The sequence below is a fragment of the Miniopterus schreibersii genome (genome assembly GCF_964146895.1).
Source record: "Miniopterus schreibersii genome assembly, chromosome: 1".
NCBI lineage: Eukaryota > Metazoa > Chordata > Mammalia > Chiroptera > Miniopteridae > Miniopterus > Miniopterus schreibersii.
This window is the reverse complement of record NC_138101.1, coordinates 80,087,765-80,109,860: the sequence shown is the minus strand read 5'-3', so window position 1 is coordinate 80,109,860 and position 22,096 is coordinate 80,087,765. Positions and strand designations below refer to the sequence as shown.

Genomic DNA, 22,096 nt, shown 5'->3' with positions numbered 1-22,096 from the left:
TTTTAAGTAGAAAAAAATGTAATTTGGGGTGTTTTTTTATTAGAGTTAAAATTGTTCTCTGTATTTTTTTATAGTTTTATAGAGGTATAACTGACATAAACAGCACATATTTAGACAGTAAAATTTGATGAGTTTTTGACATACTTAAACTCCTATAAAAGCATCACCCCAATCAATAATGATCACCCCCAAATGATGTTTCCTCATGACCCTTTGTAATCCTTCCCCCTACTCCCAGCCCCTAACCAACTGTTCTATAGCATTTGCTGAAACAATGTTCTTTCCCCCATTTAATTTATTTTATATGCTTGTTTAAAATCAGTTGACTCTAGCCCGTCAGGGCGTGGCTCAGTGGTTGAGCATCAACCTAGAATCCAGGAGATCGGGGTTCGATTCCTGGTCAGGGCACATGCCCGGGTTGTGGGCTAGGCAGCCGATCAATGACTCTCTCATCATTGATGTTTCTATCTCTCTCTCTCCCCCTCCTTTCCTCTCTCTGAAATCAATAAAGATATGTTTAAAAAAATAAATAAATAAAATAAAATAAAATAAGTTGACTCTATATGTATAGGTCTATTTCTAGGCTCTCTACTGTGTGTTACTGATATTTGTCTATCTGCCAGTAGCACAGTTCTTGATTATAGTAACTTTATAAAAAATCTTGAAGTCTGAAGTATGTTACTCAACTTAGTTCTTTTTCAGAGTTGTTTATGCGATTATAAAACCTTTGTTTTTCCACATAACTTTTCGAATGAGTTTGTCAACTTCTACCAAAAATCCCAGTGAGACTTTGGGATAGACTGAAGCTATTAGATTAATTTTAGAAGAAATGATATCTTCATAATATTGAGTCTTACAATCAGGAAGCACAGTATAGCTTTCCATTTATTTAAGTCTTCCTTAATTTCTCTCAGCAATGTTATGTAGTTTTTAGAGTATACAAGTCTTGCACATCTTTTGTCCAATTATCTGCTAGTATATCACATTTTAAGCTATTATAAATGATAATTTTTAGTTCAAGTTCTGTATGTTGCTAGTATATAGAAATCTAATTAATTTTTTGTGTAGTAATCTTTTGCCCTTCAATGTTGCTTACTTTATTTTTTAGAGTAGGCTTATTTGGGTAATTTCGATAAGATGTTCTACTAGATGGTCATGTCATTTATGAATAAAGAGTTTTCCCTTTCTGTTCCATTCTCTTTAGTTTTTATTTCTTCATCTTGCCGGTTGCACACCAATGCTGACTAAAAGTGGCAAGAAAAGAACATTCTTGCCTTATTCTTGATCTTGAGTCAAAAGCATTCAATTTTTTCCCCATTAAGTATGACATTAGCTGTAGGTTTTTTTATAGATGTTCTTTATCAGGAAGAAGTTACTTTCTAGTCCTAGTTTGCTGAGTTTTTATCAGACATGCATGTTTGAATTTTGCCAAATTCTTTTTCTGCATCTGAGCTATTTTCCTTGTTTTTTGTTTAATCTGTAAATATGGTGAGTTACATCGATTATTTTGTGAGTGTTATATCAACTTCTTATTGCTAGGAAAAAAACATGGTCATGATGCATTGGATATTGAATGTATTGCCTGATTCAGTTTGCTAACATTTTGTTAAGAATTTTTGTACCTATGTTCATGGATATTGGACTGTAGTTTTCTTCTAATTATTTTTTCTGATTTTGGAATCAGGGTAATACTGGCCTCATAGAATGAAGTGAGATGTATTGCCTCCTCTTCAATTTTCAGGAAAAGTATTATTTCTTTCTAAAATGCTTTGTAGAATTCACCTGTGAAACTTTCTGAGCCTAAACAGTTTTTTGTGAGAAGGCTTTTAACGACAAATGCAATTTCTTTAATAAATAAAAGGCTATTTAAGTTATTTCAGTTTTTAATAAGTTTTAGTAGGTTGTGTCTTTTAGGAAATCTATTTCATCTGTGTAATAAAATTTATTGACATAAAGTTGATTATATATATATCCTTTTAATATTTGTAGATCTTGAAGTTATATCAGCTCTCATTTCTGATATTGATAATTTGTGTCCTCACTAATTTTATTCTCGATAGATTTTCCAGAAACATCAGTTTTATTAATATTCTCAAAGAACTGGCTAATGGTTTCATTGATATTCTCTGTTGTTTTTGCTTTCTATTTTGTAGATTTTTATTTGTTTTTATCTTTATTGCCTCCTTCTATTTACTTTGGGTATTTTGTCTTTTTTCTAAGTTAGAAGGTAAAAGCTTAGATCAGTGATTTAAGAAAATGTTTATTCTTTTCTAATATAGGCACTTATATGGGTTATTTACAAGTCTTATATTTAATTTCTAAATATGTTGGGATTTTCCAGATATCTTTTGTATGGACTTCTAATTTAATTCTGTAGTTCTCATAAAGCTATGATTTAATCCATTTAATTTTATTGAAACATTTTTTATGGCCCAGAATATGCTCTATTTTGTTTCATGTTTCATTTGAACTTGAAAATAATGTATATTCTGCTGATGTTAGAAGTAGTGTTCTGTAAATGTCAATTAAGTCAACTTGTTTGATAATATTGCTCAAATATTCTGTATTTTTACTGGCTTTCTCTTGCTTCTATCAACTACTGAGAGAGGGGTTTTGAAATACTTGGCTATAATTGTCAATTTATCAATTTTTTCTTTCATTTTAATTATTTATTTATTTATATGTATTTTTAATCCTCACCTGAGGATATGTTTTTATTGATTTTAGACAGAGAAGAAGGGGGAGAGAGAGAGAGAAACAGTACTATAAGAAAGAAACATCGATCGGTTGCCTTCTATATGTACTACTGCTAGGGATGGAACCTGAAATCTGGGTATGTGCCCTGACCACGAATTGAACACATGACCTTTTGGTGTACAGGATGATGCTCCAACCAACTTAGCCACACCAGCCAGGGCTGCTTCATATATTTTTAAGGTCTATAACTGGGTGCATAAAAATTTAGAATTGTTTTATTTTCTTGATGAATAGACCTCTTTATTATTATTTAATGACTCTTCTTATCCTTACTAATAATCTTTTTTCTGAAGTCTACTTTGCCTAAAGGATATGGAGACTTCAACTTTCTTATGATTAGTGGTTGAATGACATTTTTTATACTTTCAATTTCAACTTATTTTTGTGTTTATATTTAAAGTGAGTTTTTTGTAGATAGCGTATAGTTGGGTCTTGCTTTTTGAAATCCAATCTGAAAATCTCTGCCTTTTAATTGTGGTGATCAAACCATTTATATTTAATGTACCTAATGATATATTTGAATTGACTCTACCATCTTGTTATTTGTTTTCTATTGGTTGCATCTGTTCTAGTCCCCAGGCTTTACCTGAGTTCCCCTCTCTGCATTTCAGTGTAAAACCTCTTCAGACAGAGAATGCTGGGGGGAATCAGAGGGCTCACCTCATTTATTCCCCCTCTCTCAGGGATCAGTGTCCTGTACTGCTTTATTTACGATGTATAAAAACTGTTTCTCCTAGACAAATACTGTGTGATTTCACTTATATGAGGTAGTCAAACTCATAGAGACTGAAAGCAGAATAATGGTTGTCAGGGGTAAGGGGATGAGAGAATGGGAAATTAGTATTTAACAGGTATTGAGTTTCAGTTTTAGAACGTGAAAAGAGCTATGGAGATGGATGGCAGTAATGGTTGCACATTATGAATGTATTTAATACACTGAACTATACACTTTAAAATGGTTAAGATGCTAAATGTTATGTTTTGTATATTTTACCACAAATTAAAAAATGGAAAGGATTATTTTGTATTTTTTTTTAGTTGTTTCAGTTAATCCAGTCTGTGTTAACTTTATCTTGCCCAGAAGCAAAAGTATTCAGTTTTTATTTTAACAATTGTTATCTCTTTCTGTATCTACCTACAGCACCTGTGCATCTAACTTCATGTTTTTCATCCTTATAAAACATGCGACCAAGTTCTCAATATTACATTATGCCTCCTGACTATCAGTAGAACAGTTCTTCAGTTGAAGAGAACTTCGTAGTGGAAAAATGTTCAGGAGCTCAGAACCTCAAAACTATCAAAAGCATATGGGCTTTATATTCACTTAGATGTGTAAACATGCAATAATAACAACAACAACAATAATAGATACATTTGTTTTAAAATTGCACTGTGCTAGCCACTGTGCCGAGTACTTTCATTTACTCCTAATAACAACACTCTGAGGAGGAACTACTTTTACAGACCAGACATTGAGTCTTGGAAGTGCTAAGCAGCTTTTCCAATGTTACCCCACAGAAGTAGGCTTGAAAATGCAGATTCTTCAATCCTATGTTTATGCTATATCCAAGATTCTAAATTTACTATGGCCCTTTGCGTGTATGACTTCAAATATGAAAGAGTTCAGTCATCATTAGGTAAAATTACAACACAATGCCTTGCAGCTCACATTTCTTGTTTGGTTTATCATAGGTTTGTTCATTAGGTCAGCTATAAAAGCAAACTGGATATATTTTCTAAATTTAAGATTTATGCTAATTTTAGCTCTTATTGATATGCATAGATGTACTTTTTAAAAGTTTTCATTTTTTTTAAATGATTTGATGACTAGTATATAAATTTTGTTAAAGTGAAATGATTAATCCTTTATTAAATTTCCTCTAGTTTTTTAGTTTTCAGATAAACTTAAAATTTTAGTTTTTATTTGGGTAACACTAATAGTATCTATTAATTAATGGGTTTATCCTAATTAATGGCTACCAACACTTTGTATATTCATCATGCTTCTAAGAGATCTCCAAGTCTGTGGTAATTTTTTTTCTAAAACAACCTGGTAATGCTAATAGTAATGATACGAATTGAAATTCTTGACGTGCTTGTCTGGAGATTATCTGTTGCTGTCTCTGTCCACCCTACTGTGTTCAGTAAGTTTCCCATTTGAAGAGCGACAGTGCTGTGTGCAGTGTTAGCCCAGCACAAAAGCCATTGCACAGACCCCTCTCAGTACTTTTCCTGGAATAAAAATGGAATTCACATTTCATCCAAATTCTGTGAACAGAGCAGATGCACTGCCAGCCACACCCCAGGCAGAGTTCCCTGCACCATCATCTCAGAGCCACCTTCTCCACCACAATGAATGTGAAGGATTTGCCAAAAACATGTAGCTTCTGTTTCACCTAAGAGAATGAGAGTGACAAGAAATGATCTTTCTGAAGTGATACTCAATTCTGGAGATATTTTGAACATTTCTATTAAGATGATAAACTGTTGGATTGCGGGTGGTTAGTTTATTGTGCATGGTGGGGGATGGGAGAGGAGTGAACTAACACTTTCAGACGCCTACCATGTGACATACTATCATATTTCATCAAAATTCTGTTGGTAGGCATCATTATGCCCATTTTATGGATCCAAACTACAACTCAGAGACTTAAGTGAGTAACCCACAGGTAACACAATTTAAGTACCACAGCTAGTATTCAAACCCAGGTCTTCCTGGCTTCCAAGGTCATTATTTTTTCACTATACCATTATTTTTTCATGACCTTGGGTTGTGAACATTCATATAGCCCTCATACCAGGCACAGATTCCTGAATGTTAGGTTGAAATTGTTCAGTGTTGTCAGCCAGACTTGATTCACTTATAACCTCTTCATATGAATTAATGATCCACATGATTTTTAAGGCCCTTTATAAAGCTTATCTTTGTGTTAAAGAAAATCGCAGATGCCATTTAACACAAAAAAAAGAAACAAATCACTCTTTTATCATAATCACCCCATATCTTGTAGCAGTTAAAAGGAAATCCAACTCTTACCTCTGTCTTTCTATTCTCCAAACTGTTTTTTTTAAATTTCTGAATTAAAATTTTGATATAAAGGTTCACATAATATTATTTTATCTCTAAGTTTCTCAATAAATAGTTAACTGAGCATGTAAGTCTGAATATTGTGGGATCAACAATACTTATTTTAATATTCAAGTAAATGGGGAAGATCTTCTAACCACTAAGGATTCTAAAAGGTATATTAATTTCATCTAAATTCCCATAGGTAACCTGCCACATTCTAAAACTAAAAATATAATAAACTATCAAATGAGAACTTCAGAAAAATCAATCAACCTGACAAAGGTAAGAAAATGCATTTTTCATGGCAGTGAATCGAAGAATCTAACCTTTACAATGGCAATATTTGTGTGCTCCTAAAAGTAAAGTCTTTTTCTTCATTTTTTCCCTTTGATCTTGTTTTCTGCTTAAACAGATATTTATGTTATGTTCATATTACCACTATACACTAAAATAATCATGCATTTCTGATATATCCTTAACTCTTCATTTATAGCTTGTTTTAATGTTACACTAAGGCCAACTAAAAATGTATTAGCTAAGGTCAGAGATATTCACATTCTGTGCATGACCAACTCAAATCCCAATGACACTTTGAACAATTACCTTAATCAGTTACCTTAAAGTAAAAATATCAATGACATTACGTTTTTTTAGGTATTTGAATGCATAGACTATGATAACCTGAAGGAAAATTCCACGTGCTCCCTGTAGATCATAAAGCACAATCAGTACTGACGCATCACTGTCTCCCTTGGTCTTCTTAGGGTGAAACCGGACAAACCACACGTCATGCCAGAGAGACGACCAACATGAAAACACAAACAGTGGCATCATATTTTAGAGTAAGATATTAAACTACGATACGTTGTGCTTAGGGATGTTATTTATTCTAAATGAGAGTGACAGATCAAAAGCTAGTAACACAGAGTGCTATTAGCAAAAAAATGAATTTTTACTGTACTTTAATTGCTATTTGTTAGATACAGGCTATATTAAACTATAAAAACTCTGTAAAAGTACTGTATACTAGGTCCATCTTAATGGAGGTCCATACCTGGGTTAAAATTTGTCCATAGAAGCAAGTGCATTTCCACCAGTATAAAATTTAAAGGCGGTTTTAATTCAATGCTGTGATAACTATCAATGCTCCTTCCCCCTCTGAATAAGTTTAGGATGGTTAGATGAGACAAGGTTGAGTATCCACTCCCATTCCGTATCTCGCAGCACACAGGTAAGCTGAAAACCTCAAAAGAAAAATAGAACTGGTGAAGGAATGGAGCAAGGAGAAGGGACATGAGGGAAGCAGAGTAACGTGGCACGGAAGTGAGTCACTGTGTCCTTAGCACAGGCTCAAGGTGACCTTTCCTGTTTGGACAATAAGGGAGAAAGGGGAATTAAGAAGCTCTGGAGAGCTCTAGATATCCCTGCTCTCATTATGGGTTCCAGTTCTTGTTTATCTCCTCTGATAAAATTACATTAGCCAGCCAGTGAACATGAAGAAAATACCACCTAAAACTTGGAAATTCTTAGTAGTATAATTTAATGAGGGGAAAGGAGTTGGGTTAAATTTACTGTAAGTGCTCAGTAAATAAACCCAGTTCCCTAACAGAATAATGAAATACTTTAAAAAAAAAAATACCTGGGTAGTTCTATTAAATATTTTTCAAGTCCTAAGCTCAAAGCAGACCTCGTGTGCTTCATCATCTCTGAGTAGCACCTAGTACATTTAAATGCTAGTATCTCATGTTTGCTGCTGATACATTCAGCAGGACTGCAGCACATCTGAGTCACCGACAGTATTTACAGCCAGATTTTTATTTTTTTTAAGTGAACTATCCAAACTATTATCATACGACCATTGTTAACATCAAACACTGTGTGCATGCCTAAACCATGAGGTCATAAAATCATTTTACTCTTCAGGCTGAAATGAAAACTGATAGAAGATCATTTCATGTAGTGTGTAATGTGTTTTTGAAGTTATTTTTCATCTGCAGAGAAGAATGAACATAGTGTCACACTCTGCCCCGGTCCCTAAGGAAAACTGATTCCTAAATGGCAGTAAGCTCTTGCTCAGCTGGCCAACAGACACAAGTATCACCTTTGTATCTCCGCTGCCTGGCAGATGTTTGCATGGCTAAAGGAAGATGACTCACTGATAAATGTAATGAAAAGGGCTCCAAAATAACAGACCCAGCCGTTTGAAGATCACATCTGAGCCTCAGTGCCCAAGAGGAAGCCGTGCAAATCCAGTGCTGTGTCAACTCCCCAGTTCCAGCACTTGGTGTGCTCTGGCTCTGCAACTGCAGGCTCTCAGACTTCCAGCAGGAAAAGAGATCCAGCTGTCAGCAGCTATGGATGTCAACACATTCTTTACCTGGCCAACAAATCCATTCCCTGATGGATTTGTTATCTAAGCATACTAGTTTTCTGGGATTCCACTTTTAATTGAACCATGGTTATCCCAGTATGTCATATATTTAGTTAATTGGCTTCTAGTTGATTATACTTAGCAAACTGGCTGCTGTCTTAATAAGTTATTGCTGCATAACAGAGTTTCCCCATCTGTGTGATTTTAAAAATTCTAAAATAAATAAGAAAATTATCAAACTGGAGCAGGTTAGAGTAGTTAAATGAATTTGCTTATTTTTGTAACTATGTCCTATATATTAAACTACATTAACTAATCAGTCTGTTTTAAACGCGGAGATGATTCTGACAGGGATTAAAGTGTTTAATTTTATTCTTTCTGTAAAGAAAGGGCTAGATAAGGAAATTAGTAGTATAAGCAGGAAAGTAGATTGTGTTCCTAAATTTCGTAATCTGGCAAGTTTCCCTGAGAGGACATAATTACTTACAAGCTATATCAAAAATAATTTTATATATTAATTAAAGTTGTCTTTAGAATTTATAGGCAACCTTTTAATAGCTAACTTCCTAGTTACTGCCTCTACATTTTTCATTTTTATGAGTAAATCTGTCTTTTTAAAACTGATATATATAAAATTGTGATTAATACAAATTTCCCTCCATTTACTGTGAATTAGTACAAGCATGTGTAATATTCAGTTTTTGATATTTTTCTTATAATAATAAGACCTACAAGCTCATAAGCTTTTGCACGCTACAGTAGGAAATTTATTTTTATTGCATATTATAGTATTCCCTGATGGATTTGTTATCTAAAATGGTGGTGGGCCAACCTCATTTTGTTCGTTGCATCAAACCAAATAATGAACGTCAGGCAAGAAAATACGACAAAGAGAAAGTTCTGCTACAGCTTCGCTACACAGGAATTCTGGAAACAGCAAGAATTCGAAGGCTAGGATACTCACATCGGATACTTTTTGCTAACTTTATAAAGCGGTATGTGGATTTCTTTTTCAGTTTCCATGTGCAGTTTATATCAAAAAATATAGTTTATATCTGAAGAATTATAGGAAACAATAAGAAACAATACTTAAGTGTTCTAGGAAGGAAGCATTTTGTTCATGCTAAAGATTATTTTTTGAAAAGAAGGTAACTGTGAACTGGAGCTGGAAGTTCCTCCGTGACAGCACAGGGTACCTGTCACAGGCAGCGTGATTGAGAGGCCGGAGCTTCTGTCCGATTATCGTCCTAGTTCTGCCACTCGCTGTGTGACAATGGCCTACACCAGTGATTCTCAGTGAGGGGAGATTTTGCCCTCAAACGACATTTGTTAATGTCTGAAGATGTTTTGGGTTGTCACAGCTGGTGGGATGGGAAGCATGGCTGCTGGCATCCAGTGGGTAGAGACCGGGGATCTTTCTAAACACCTGAAAATGCACAGGACAGCACCCAGCAACAAATAATTACCAGGCCTACAATGTCAGCAGTGGCCTATATGGAACCTCAATTTCCTCATCTACTAAATCTGCCATGACTGCCTGATAGAATTGTTATAAGAATCAAACGAGATAGTATCTCTAAAGGTGATTTAAGATACATAAAGGGTGTAAGGAGTCCTTTCTGATACTGGAGATTAATGTAAAAGGAACTAAACTACAGATTAAATAGATTTTGTTAATACATTACTGGTGATACAGAGATTCAGTATCTTATATGTTTAATATTTTAAAAGCTCATTTTTTTAAATCCTCACCCGAGGATATGCTTGCATTGAGTTTTTGAGAGAGAGAGAGAGAGAAAGAGAAACATCGAAGTGATCAGTTGGGAATCGAACCTGCAACCTATGTATGTGCCTTGACCGGAAATCGAACTTTGCAACCTTTTGGCGTACGGGACAATGCTCCAACCAACTGAGCCAACCGTCCAGGGCTAAATGCTCATGTTTTTTATATGTATCAATTTTATGATTTGTATTAGCCAATTAAACTTGGAGTTTCCGTTTTCAAAGTGAAGTCTATTATAATTTTTAGGTAAAACCTAGCATTTGAGGAATTCTCCATATGTAACATTCTCTGGCTTTTTCCAAGTTTATCAATTAGTATTAAGAACAAAACAAAGTTTTGTGATTGCACGAGGAACTGTGATTTCTAACACCCCTCCCCCCAAAAAACCCCACAATAGCAGAACAAAACATGGTCTTGTGTCAAGCATTCTTTTACTTAGGGTAACCAATACCCTTACTAAGTGAAATGAGAATTTTAATTCTTTTTACAAACTTTCATATTTTCAGTAATTCATGGTAGTTCCTGTTTTTTTCTTAGAGGCCTAGGAAAGAAAAGAGAGGTATTCAACTGGAGCACCTTGAAATAAAGAAAACCCTACCACTTTGTTATGATGGAGCACAAAATTACTAAAATATGGTGACTTTCATACTGGCAAATTCTTTATAGCAGTTTAAGACAGACTTTAAAACTTCAAGTTTTAGAGTTCAGAAGCACAGCCAGCATGTAATCACTGACTTCACTTCTCACAGAGCAGACCCAATTTTACATCCAAAACTAAGAAATAAAAAATATTGTAATTTCTTATTGGCCATTAAGTAAAGTCTCCATTCTGTACATGAAAGGTTCTGTACATGAAAGCAGGCAACCCAAAAGTACTTGATGAAAAGGACTTTCAAATTTTAAGTAAAAATTTGACCTTACCATATTTTTCAATTTTAGGAGAAGAGTAGATCTTGAACTTGCTTAAATATTAATATAAATAACATTAATATAATATTAATGTAAGCATCCTTATATTTTAGTGACTTTTTAATGTATAAGTCACCGTGCTAATCACTGTGGGAAACACTGAATTTTAAAACTTTAAAGTGCAGGCTTGATCTTCAAGAATTAACAATCCAGTTAAAATGATCAGAGCCGTAGCCCTGGCTGGGGTGGCTCAGTTGGTCGGCCGTTGTCCCATGCACCAAAAAGTTCCTGGTTTGATTCCTGGTCAGAACACATGCCTGGATTTGAGGCTCAATCAGCAATAGAAGGTGTGCATACAGTAGTGGGAAGCTTGCATAGAATTAAAACCCCTTCGTCAATTTTAAGATCAGCTTCCAATATTTTGGTGAAGGTGGAAAAAAAATGAATGAAATCATTCCCTCTGCTTCCTGCCACTGCGGTCCTTCTGCTTATAATGCCCAGAGAAAAGTATTTTAAAAAAATGCCCAGATAATTTTTGTTAATTTTCATTTAATTTATTGGGGTGACATTGGTTAATAAAATTACATAGGTTTCAAGTGTACAATCCTATAATACATCATCTGTATATTGTATTGTGTGTTCACCACCCCAAGTCAAGCCTCCTCTGTCACCATTTATCCCCCCTTCACGCTCTTCTCTCTGCCCCCCCCCCCCCAATCCTTCCCTCTAGTAACCACCATAGTGCTGTCTGTGTCTGTGAGTTTGGGTTTGTTTTTTTAATCCTTTCACTTTTTTCACCCAGTCTCCCCACCCTGCTTCCCTCTAACAGCTGTCAGCCTGTTTTCTGTTTCTATGAGTCTTTTTATTTTGTTTGTTTATTTTGTTCCAGTGGAGTTTTTGTTGAGGATTTCAGTGTTAAGTGTTGAAAGCAGTCACTAAACTGAGAAAACAATGCTCAAATTTATACAAATAGACTGGACCAGATTTGTGTCGGTCTGGAATTCAGTCCACTCCAGAGCTGTTCTGGGGAGGCCTAAAGGACCCCCTGCGTTGAATCCGGGAATTCTCCTCCCTCCCCTGCGCAGAGCAGGGGAGCGTCCCCGGGCTCTGAGACGCGGGAGCTTTGCGAAATGCTAACCAGCCTTCCCTCTCGCTTACAGGTACCATGTTCTCTGCTACAAGTGGAGTGAGGAGCCCGCAGTGAGCCCTGACACCTGTGCTGCCATTCTGGAAAAAGCTGGTCTTGATAACTGGGCTCTTGGAAAAACAAAAGTAAGGTTTCTGTGTAATTTTCAAGACAAAAGTTAATCATTATCTTGGATTTACCGAGAATTATAACATTTTACATTGATTGAAAATGTTAAGCTTTTTATGTTACAGAACCTTAGCTTTAACATAGGGTAAGTAAACTGATATATTCATAAAGGTTTTCTTCAGCAAAATTAAACACGTTGCTCTCATAAAGTTTTCTTTTAAGAAATTCAAGAAAAATTTATCTTGAAGGCTTATCCAAATGAAGATGGAATTATAGTGAGTATACTTCACTTCAAATAGTGTTGAAAACAGACTGATACATTTTCATTGTTATTACCACCAAATATAATCGAAAAGCTATAGAGAATCAAAATGATCTAAACAGGATTTTGTTTTCTTTTGTTTTCCTAATTCTCAAATCTTGTATGACAAACGACATTTATCCAGAGTGAAATATTCACCATTATTACTAGACTTGCTGTACATGTTTGGATATTGGTATGCTCGTGTATTAGATTTGAGAGCCTGTGAGATCTTAGCTTGTTTAACCCCTTAGAGAATGAAGTAATAAAATCATAACCAGTTTTGGATATGGAACTAAGACGTGTGGCCGTGTGGAGAAGGGATGCATTGGGCTTCGCATACACCCTCAGAGCACTTCAGGATGGGCATAAGGAGATGAGCAGGGTACCGGCTAGGGGCACACTACACGTATCACGGGGGAAGGATGCAGAACGGAGCCAAGCTAAAGAAAAGAAGAACTCATGGATTGACCTCTCAAGAGCAACCACCGTGAGCCACGCCACAGACAGACTGACACAAACTTCCACGATTGCAAAGAAATTTGTATCAGTTGTGCCTTGCGGGTGGGAGGTGTAGGAGAGAATTTTTGTAATGCTCAGAAGAGAAGTTGGTCCTGTAACAGTTTAAGGAACTTGCTTCAGTGTTTATCTTCAACTGAGTCCTGCCTGTTCAGTAATCTACGTCTACTGTAGTAATTAGTAAGGGAGAATTCTGAGCAATAAAAAAGTGTGTTTTTTATTCATACCCTTTTCTTTTAGATGCTCTCAAAGATGAGTTTTTTCAGGCTGAAATCTCATGATTCCTGGTCCGAAACACATGCCTAACTCCAAATGGAGTTTTAACTTGTAAAAAGGCCCTTTGCAGTTTCAGTTCTGCATGATATTTGAGTAGCATTTTAAAGCTATTTGTATTTTTCCACATCACCTTTTCCAATTCATTAAGATGGATGAAAGTATTCAATATAAAAACACTTCTAATGCTGCTCAAAAAAATGATGACCTTTTTAAACAGATTGAATTTTAAATGAATTGTCAACAGTAGAATGGACTAAATATATTAACATCTAGAGTCCTGTAGAAATTAAAACTCACTTCAATCAAAACGTGTAATGCTAACTGTTTGCCTGTGGGGCCAAGCTTTGAAGTAATGGAATGCTGAGAGAATTTTGGAGTCGGGGTTACCAGGTGTCATGACTCAGCTGTTCAATTTGAATTTAAGTGACTTTTTTAGTGGATTTGGTAAACTCTCTTTGAGGTGAATTTCATTAGAAAATGTAGCCATTAAAAGAAGAGGGGGAAAACCTTATTTCCTGGGGAGAGTTGAAAACTTTCAGGTGAGAACATCTCCAGGCCTTCAGGCTCGTCTGTCGCTGGAATTCATTTTGATTTTAAAATGGACAGAAGTCAGCCCTCCTTTCTCCATGGTGGTCACTGGGTCTAGTGAGAAAGTTGTTGATTCTGCCCTCCACTGACAACATTAGAGCCCCTGAAGGACAGCGCACCTACTTACCCACCTTTGTATCCCCAGCAGATAAGTACAAATAATAGGTCTCAATAAACAGTTAATAAGTGAACTGCTATAACTGTAATTGTTTTCTGTCTTACAAATATATTTGTAAGATTTTTACATTTGGGAAATACAATCTTTTTCTAAAAGGTAAAAGCATAAAAATTATCTTTGCTCAGAGTATATGATGCTAAAACCCTTGATACAAGAGCTCAACATCCTCCACTCTTACTGGCCCACCCAACAAGACCTAGTTACCCATTGCAAATAAACAGTATGATTTATTGTTAGAGCAACACCCAGGCCAAAGAAGTGTAAGATAGTGCTCTCTAAAATCTAAAAACATTTCAAATATAATCCATTCTTCAAAGCATAGCACAAGACTGCTTCACATCTGTGTGCCTTAGTTTTATTTGTATTTTATTTTAATTCTTTTAAGGTGTTTCTTAAATATTATCATGTGGAACAGTTAAATTTAATGCGAAAGGAAGCCATTGACAAGCTTATTTTGATTCAAGCCTGTGTCAGAGGATTCTTGGGTTCAAGAAGGTACCAAAAGATACAAGAAAAAAGGAAAAAGAGCGCTATAATAATACAGTCAGGTAATCACTCAGACTGTCTCACAGTGTAACAAAATATAATGTTATGTTTAGATATGGAAATCAAACAAAATCTTATATACAAACTTCCTATTCTTATGTAGCTTCCATGTTTAATTCCAGACTCTCTTACCTTGACACTTTCTCTACACTGAATCTAAATCAGATTGTTTTAGTGATTGACACTTTTAATACTTGAATAAATGTTTTGCTTTAAATAAAATAATTTAATTATTACATTTTCTGTCAAGTATTAAACACAATTGACCTATCCTACAAGACAGGGCAAGTGATTGAATTAATTATAGGTCTCAAGTATCATATTATTATAACCCATTGGACAATAAGATTTGTCCTACTTTATTCCAAAGGTTATACTTGCCATAATTTTTGACAATTTCATTAAATTTCATTTTAAATGGCATTCATTTCTTTCTATTAACTGTAGGAAAATAATATTTAGAACCATATTTCAAAAATTTTTATTAAAATGAATTCATAGACTTTGGATTTTGCTTTCCATTTTTCTGTAGGAAACTATACTTAGAACCTGTTATGGCTTAGTAAAGTATCTTTCCAAAATTTTTGACTGAACATCCATAGTAAAAAACGTATTTTACTCTGTAACCTGATACCCACACATACTACAAGCAGTACACTCTCACATTTTCTATTCTGGTTTATTTTATTTTATTTTTAGGCGCTAGATTGAGCCCACTAGATTGATTTTAGGATCCACTATTGATTTCCAACCTGTGCTCTGAAGGACACTGATGTGATGGGCAGAATAGCTAACTTACATTCAGGAGATGCATGCTCCAGGCCTAGTTCTGTCAATCCACAAAGGCTCAATATCTCTTGGAATTTTAAGCCCTTTACTTCTCACCAGGACATCAAAATGCAAACCCTGTAGTTTAGGATCTAATTCCTTACCCACAATTCCAAAATTTATAAAATGATGACAAAAAGATTTTTCTTAATTCATTTGAAAGTGAAATATGACCTAATTTTTACAGTCCTTTATTCATCCCACTTAAAAAATATGGTGTTATTCTACAGAAGGATTAGCGTTGGATTATGGAATGCTGCCCTGGCATGGAGAGTGTTACAAAATGTATGTTATTTGTTCTGATTTGCCTTTCTTTAAAAAAGAAAAAAACACGTTTAAATCTGATTTCTGAAAAATATCTGGCTCCAGGGTTAATTGGCCAAAAGATCCAAAACATATATTTAGGTAATAGGGGCTTTCTCCCATGATTAAGTTAACATGGCATAAATCAAAGGAAAATAATTATTAGCAGATCTTAGGCAAAAGAGTACATTTTGTCTTTTTTTATTAGTTTCACTCATTTCTATAATTTCTGTTTCATCTTTGTACTCTCCTTAATACAGAAGGTACTTCAATCATTTTCTTGCTATAGCTTGTCATCTAGGAGAGTCTTACAAATGAGTCCCATATTTTTTTATGAACACGTTCTATTTGGAGTCTTTAATTTCATTTTCCTCTTTGACATGGATGGCCAAAAAACACATTTGTTTCTACTCGTTTAAATAATGGTCTTTTATTTATTAGGACTAACACTACTCTGGGCCTTATATGTTTCAGCTGCAAGAGGACTTCTAGCCAGGAAACAAAGAAAAGAAATGGTTAACACCAAAAACACAGCCGTAACAACCATTCCGGCTCATGACCAGGAATTTGACTACAAGAAAAACTTTGAAAATAAAAGGTATATTACTGTCATTTGCATACCATTTTGATACTATAGAGTTTTCAGATCTGTAAAGTTACCAAGCAAAGTTCACAGCCTTTCTTGTACCCAGCCAGGTTCCTAATACTGGTGCATTAAATGTCAGTGAACACTCGCGCCCATTTCCGAGTTTTATATCCTTCCGTGGAGCTCGCTGGCATTTCACGGCGATGATTACACTTTCTCAATTTTTTTCTTCCTAGCTTCTGCCACACTTCTCTCTACGTTTCTGCCCCTAATTCTGAGTGTCCTTTGCTAATTCCTTCTCCTCTCCTCATATTTAAATTCTCTGTCACATCTAAATATTGTCCCTGGGCTCTCTCATTCATTCCCATGACCTTAATAGCCAACAAGCCATTGGCTCCTAAATCATAATCTAATCTACAAAGCCTAGCACCTTTGCCCTTTGCCCTCTCGCACCTCCATACATGTATATCTGAGAGCGTATCTGCAGACCCACCTGAATTCGTTTATGCAGCCGGCTTTATGCTAGGCGTTGGGACACATAGATAAACAAGACAAAAATCTTATCTCAAATTGTTCACAGTGTTGCGGAAAAGAAATATAACCGATAAATACATGATTCTAGTAACATGAGTTAACTTTCCTATTTTTTTTTTTTTATTGATTTGAGAGAGAGAGAAGAAAGGGGAGAGAGAAAAAGAGAGGTTCCACTTGTTGATGCCTTCATTGGTTGATTCTTGTATGTGCCCTGACTGGGAATCAAACCCATAACCCTAGCATATCAGGATGATGCTCTAGGAAGAGGGAACCCTGCCTTGGTTGGTAAGGATTAGGGGAAGGGAAAAATACCTGGTTTTTGCCTAAGTGGTAAAACTTGAATTGATGGAAAGATGACTAAGTGGTTCTTCAGGGAGATAAAGATCATTCCAGCTCCAACCTCAGGCCTCTCATCATTTTTTCCCCAAAATCTATTGAGATTTAATTGACATATCACATTGTGTAAGTTTAAGATGTACAACATGATGATTTGATACATATGTATATTGTGAAATGATTACAATAGGGTCAGTTAGCATTTCCATCATCTCAATAATTACAACTGTGTGTGTACTGAGAACATTTAAGAACTACTCTCTAGCAACTTTCAAGTATATAATGCAGTATTAATGGTCACCATGCTATATATTAGATCTTCAAAACATTCATTTTTTTAAATTTCAGCTTTATGAAGGTATAACTGACATATAAAATTGTAAGATATTTGAAGCGTACACTGTGATAATTTTATATATGCATACATTGTGGAAGGATCCTCTAGTTACATAACATGTTCATCATCTCACATCACGTTTTCTGTTTTTTTCTTTATTGGGTGAGAACACTTGAGTTCTACTCTCTTAGAAAAATTTAATTATACACTATAGCATTATCAACTATAGTTATCATGTTTTACGTTAGATCCCTGGACCTTATTTATATTATAGCTGAAAGTCTGTATCCTTTTACCAACCTCTCCCACTCCTGGCAACCGCTCTTCTAGCCTCTGTTTCTATGAGTTTGACTTTTTTCTCTTTTTAGATTCACATATAAGTGATACCATGAAGTATTTGTCTTTCTCTGTTTGGTTTATTGCACTTAGCAAAATTCCCTCAAGTTTCATCCGTGTTGTCACAAATGGCAGGATTTCCTCCTTTCTTATGGCTGAGTAATACTCCATTGTATACATATGCCATTCACCCATTGATGGGCACTTAGGTTATTTCCATATCTTGTCTATTGTGAATAATGCTTCAGTAAACATGGGAGTACAGATAATCTCGTTAACATAATGGTTTGATTTCCTTTGAATAAATACCTAGAAGTGGTATTACTGGATTAAGTGGTAACACTACTTTTAATTTTTTGAGTAACCTCCCTAGTGTTTTCCACAGTGGCTGCACCAATTTACGTTCCCACCAGACAACCACGTGATTAATGTGACTTTGTAAGTTTTTATTTTCAGGGTTTTTTTGTCCCTTTTGCTCTTCTTCCGACATTACGTAGCTTGTGGCTCTTGCCAAAAGAGCTAATAAGCTCTAGTTTATTATCATATATTTAGGTGCAATATGTTTTACACAGGGAAGCTTTTGTGAAGAAACAGACAGACCGTGCGGCCTCTAATGAAAGAGTGAGCGCAGGTCCGAATAACCAAGGGGGCACGTCTGCAGTGAAGACTTCCACTCTCAGGGCTGAAGGGGAAGCCGCTAGCGCCGCGGAAAGGAACAACAGAGGGTATCACACTCAGAAGAAACTGAACAATGTGTATGGGGAAGAGGCTAAACAAGAATTGTACCTGGTGGGGGACCCTTGGACAGAAGTAAGCCCCAAACAGAAGTCTACGCAAGACCTGGAAGGGAGCTGTAAAATAAGCCAAGAGGACCGGGAGGGCACCGTGATCCAGAGTTACTATCAGAGCTACGCAGAGGAAAGGAATTCTGAAGACTCGAAAGCAGTGTGCCTAGAAAGGAAGGCCCTGTCGGAAAGGCTGAGCTCCCCAGGACTGTGGTTGGCTGAGAATGAAACGAAGCAGCCGCCTTTTAAAAAACCTTTGCAGCCTGGTCTGAGCCAAAGGTCGGTTTATCAAAATGCAGACAACAAGGGGAAAGAAAAGAAGACGTCTGTGGTGACCCAGAATGCTCCCATATGCAGCCCTCAGAGAAGCCGCCTGAGGCACGGGATGGCCCAAGGGAGTCAAGCTGAACCGTGCACACGCCAAGGGAGTCAAGCTGAGCCGTGCACACGGGCCCAGGACGAAGAAGCGAAGGCAGCGCTGTTCATCCAGAGCAGGTACCGGGGTTACAAGAGACGGCAGCAGTTGAGGAAGGACAGGAGGGCTTCCTTGAAAAACCCAAAGATCGTTCCAGCAACCACAGACGTAGCAAGAAATACTCACAACTTGTATTCCTGTTCCACCAAACACGAGGAATCCTGTAATAGCAAGATGAGGAATGGTAAAGACTCAAGAGCGATTTCGGAAAAAGAGGCGTGTGATTTGGCAGTGTTTTCAAAACAGGTACGTAAAGAAGCAGATTCGTTTGCTAGTACACATCTCCGGGAACTACACAATAACTGAATTAAACGCAGAGTTCATTAATAACTGACATATTGTTTCATCCATTTTTATGAGACTGCAAATCCTTTTAATAAAGTATCTCAAGGGCTGTGATATTCACCTTTGCATAAGTTTTGAAACAATTTGCTACTATAAAATAGTGTAAAATATGATAGAACTCTTGAGTAGTAAGACTAGTCATTGGTTTATACAACTTAAACATGCTGGCATTTGACAATGCAAGTTTCTGTGTCTGAGATCTTTCAGTATAGTCTTTAAAAAAAAAAGGTTTTCTACATTTTTTAAAGTCTGTGCTTTTTTGCCCCAGATTTTGAGAAGACATAAGCAGGTATCGAAAATCGATATGTAGCCGTACTGAGGCACACATGCAGCGAAGCTGAAAGTCTACATGTTACATCATGACAGGGAGGAACCGTAAAGAAAAACCACCAAGAGAAACTCCCTCTTGGAGAGTATGGCCTGACATTAGTGGACATGTCTCAGCTGTTTCTAGAAGGGAGCGGTGGGCCTCAGGGCTTCTCATGGGTGCACGCGGAGTTCTGAAAATCTCTATGGAGAGATCACAGGGACTGGCTCCCCTAAATGCCGCTTCCAGTTCCTGGCCTCTCTATGTGTATGACCTTAAGAAATCACTGTATGTATTAGCACTTTTATTTTCTTTCGGAAAGTGAAGGATTTTAACTAGATGATTTCTAAAATGCACATTATAAATTGTTATGAACTACCAGGGTAGTCAATAGAGTATGAAATCATAGAAGTGTCATAATGGTTAGTTCACAGAAGGATCAGCGAACACTCCTGAGCCCCTGAACTCCACTGATTTGTCGAGAAAGTGCAGTACCTGCCCTTGGACATGCCTGAGTGTTAGAGGTGTGGTCCAAAGATCGCCAACTTGTAGCTGGGAGTAGAGATATGCCATTGATTAATTTACCTGGCCCTTCCTGTTATATATATATATTTTAAGCAATCCTCTTTTCCCTTGGTGCATAAATTTGTTCACACTAAAGACCGAGTTCGGGGTTGGAACCCTGGCCTGCTACGCAACCGAGACATTGAGGAGGTGTAGCCTGACCAAGTCATCTGCGGAGGGCGGGCAGAGTCAGTGCTCCACAGGGACAGAGCTAGAGGCGGAAAAGCAGGACCCCACATTCGACCTCGCAGGACAGCCATGTCAACAGGAGAGACAGAAGCAGAGGGGCCAGGTGGAAGGAGAAGAGCCAGGAGAGAGTGACCCTGAAGTCAGGTTGAGGGGACTGGAAAGGAAAGGAGGGAGGTCAGTAGGTCAGCAGAGGGCTTCCTCCAGCGAAAGCAGAAAGGCGATCACAATGGAGTGGTTAGGACAGAAGCCGGATCTCAGGAACCCCAGGAAGGGGTTGATCGGGATAAAACGCTGCACGTGTATGACATAATTGACAGTTTTAAATGGAAAAAGTGAAGTAGGCCGGTAGCCCGGGGAGTGGAGTTAGTCAAGTGAGGTCTTTATCAGCCCTTGTGACAGGGCCAGGGTGGGTCCTGAAGAAGTTTGTGAGTCCAGGGACCCCTGACTAGGAATTTATTAGACCCCAGTGTACCTGTGAGCTCTCTGAACCCTTTTCCTTGATTTAATCTGACGCATGACCTTCTTTCTAGATATCAAAGTTATCTGAAGAATATTTCATTCTGCAGAAAAAACTGAATGAAATGATTTTGTCACAGCAACTGAAGCCTCTCTATCTGGGTGTCTATCCTCATAAGCCAATTAATAGACGAGTTTCTCCTCAGCAGTACCTCTCAGGTAAAAATCAGTAGTTAGAACTTCCTGAAGGAAAGGCAATGCCAGATGCATTCTTTGATTTGCCTCTCAGTTTCCCACATTCACTCTATGGCAGATCGGAGGTGACTATGTTCGAACTGTCCGAGGGAGAACCCTTTCATTCCATTTCTTATGAGCAGATGCACATTTTTCCAGAATGTTCCACATACTTTCTCTGGCTCCATCCTCCTCTTCTGTCTTGTACTTTTCTTTCTCCCTTTACATACACGTTAACTAGAACTTGGCATATGACACAGAGGGAATCAAAAAGGGTGGATGGAACTGGGAGGACTGGGGAAGAGCCCAACAAGTAAAATCTGTTCCTTCTTTCGGCATCTGCAGAGCGTGGCAAGTACCAGCCTCTGCAGATACACCAACGCAGACGCATTATTAAATTTTCTTCCAATCAACCTCAATCAAATTCTGCCCCCTTTCTGTGAAACTGGTGGGGGATTCAGACTCAGAATTATCAAGCCGCCTGCTCCTCAAGGACGTGCAAAGGCCCTAGAGCCTTGCCCACCCGTGAGGGTGGGGATCAGGTTGAACCCGTGGTGACTAGTCCTTTGTCCGCACAGTTACTGTTGGACAGTGATCTGCTAGCTGGCCTTATGACCCCTTCAAGTTGGGAAGCTGTACTGCTCCCATCGCTGCAAGGGGCACCTGGAAACTGGCTGGTCTGGAGTCCCACCCGGTCCACACGTGATGCAGGGAGTCATCCTCTCTCTGCAGCCTTACCCGTCCCCCAGAGGCAGCCGCTGCCGGCTCTGCTGACCTCTCCCTGAGAGAACCTGCATTTATTTCCCCTCGCCCATCCTTCCTCGCTTTCTCAGAGGCCCTCCACTCTCTCACCGCCCCCTCCGGGACACCGGGCACCAGCTCTGCATTGAGTTTGCCTAAGACAGAAAGAGCTGCTAACCTCATGAAG

At 37.3% G+C, this 22,096-nt stretch overlaps 1 protein-coding gene across 1 annotated transcript in view; it reads left to right on the top strand.

Annotated features, from left to right (window-relative positions):
* The window catches only part of MYO3A (myosin IIIA), a 196,015-nt gene that overhangs the window by 141,351 nt on the left and 32,568 nt on the right, over window positions 1-22,096 (top strand). The window contains exons 23-30 of the mRNA XM_081149403.1: window positions 6,030-6,109; window positions 6,592-6,669; window positions 8,988-9,193; window positions 12,051-12,162; window positions 14,393-14,555; window positions 16,159-16,282; window positions 18,386-19,319; window positions 21,009-21,153. Of these exons, the coding sequence (XP_081005529.1) occupies window positions 6,030-6,109; window positions 6,592-6,669; window positions 8,988-9,193; window positions 12,051-12,162; window positions 14,393-14,555; window positions 16,159-16,282; window positions 18,386-19,319; window positions 21,009-21,153 (1,842 nt within the window). The remainder of the gene's footprint in view (window positions 1-6,029; window positions 6,110-6,591; window positions 6,670-8,987; window positions 9,194-12,050; window positions 12,163-14,392; window positions 14,556-16,158; window positions 16,283-18,385; window positions 19,320-21,008; window positions 21,154-22,096) is intronic.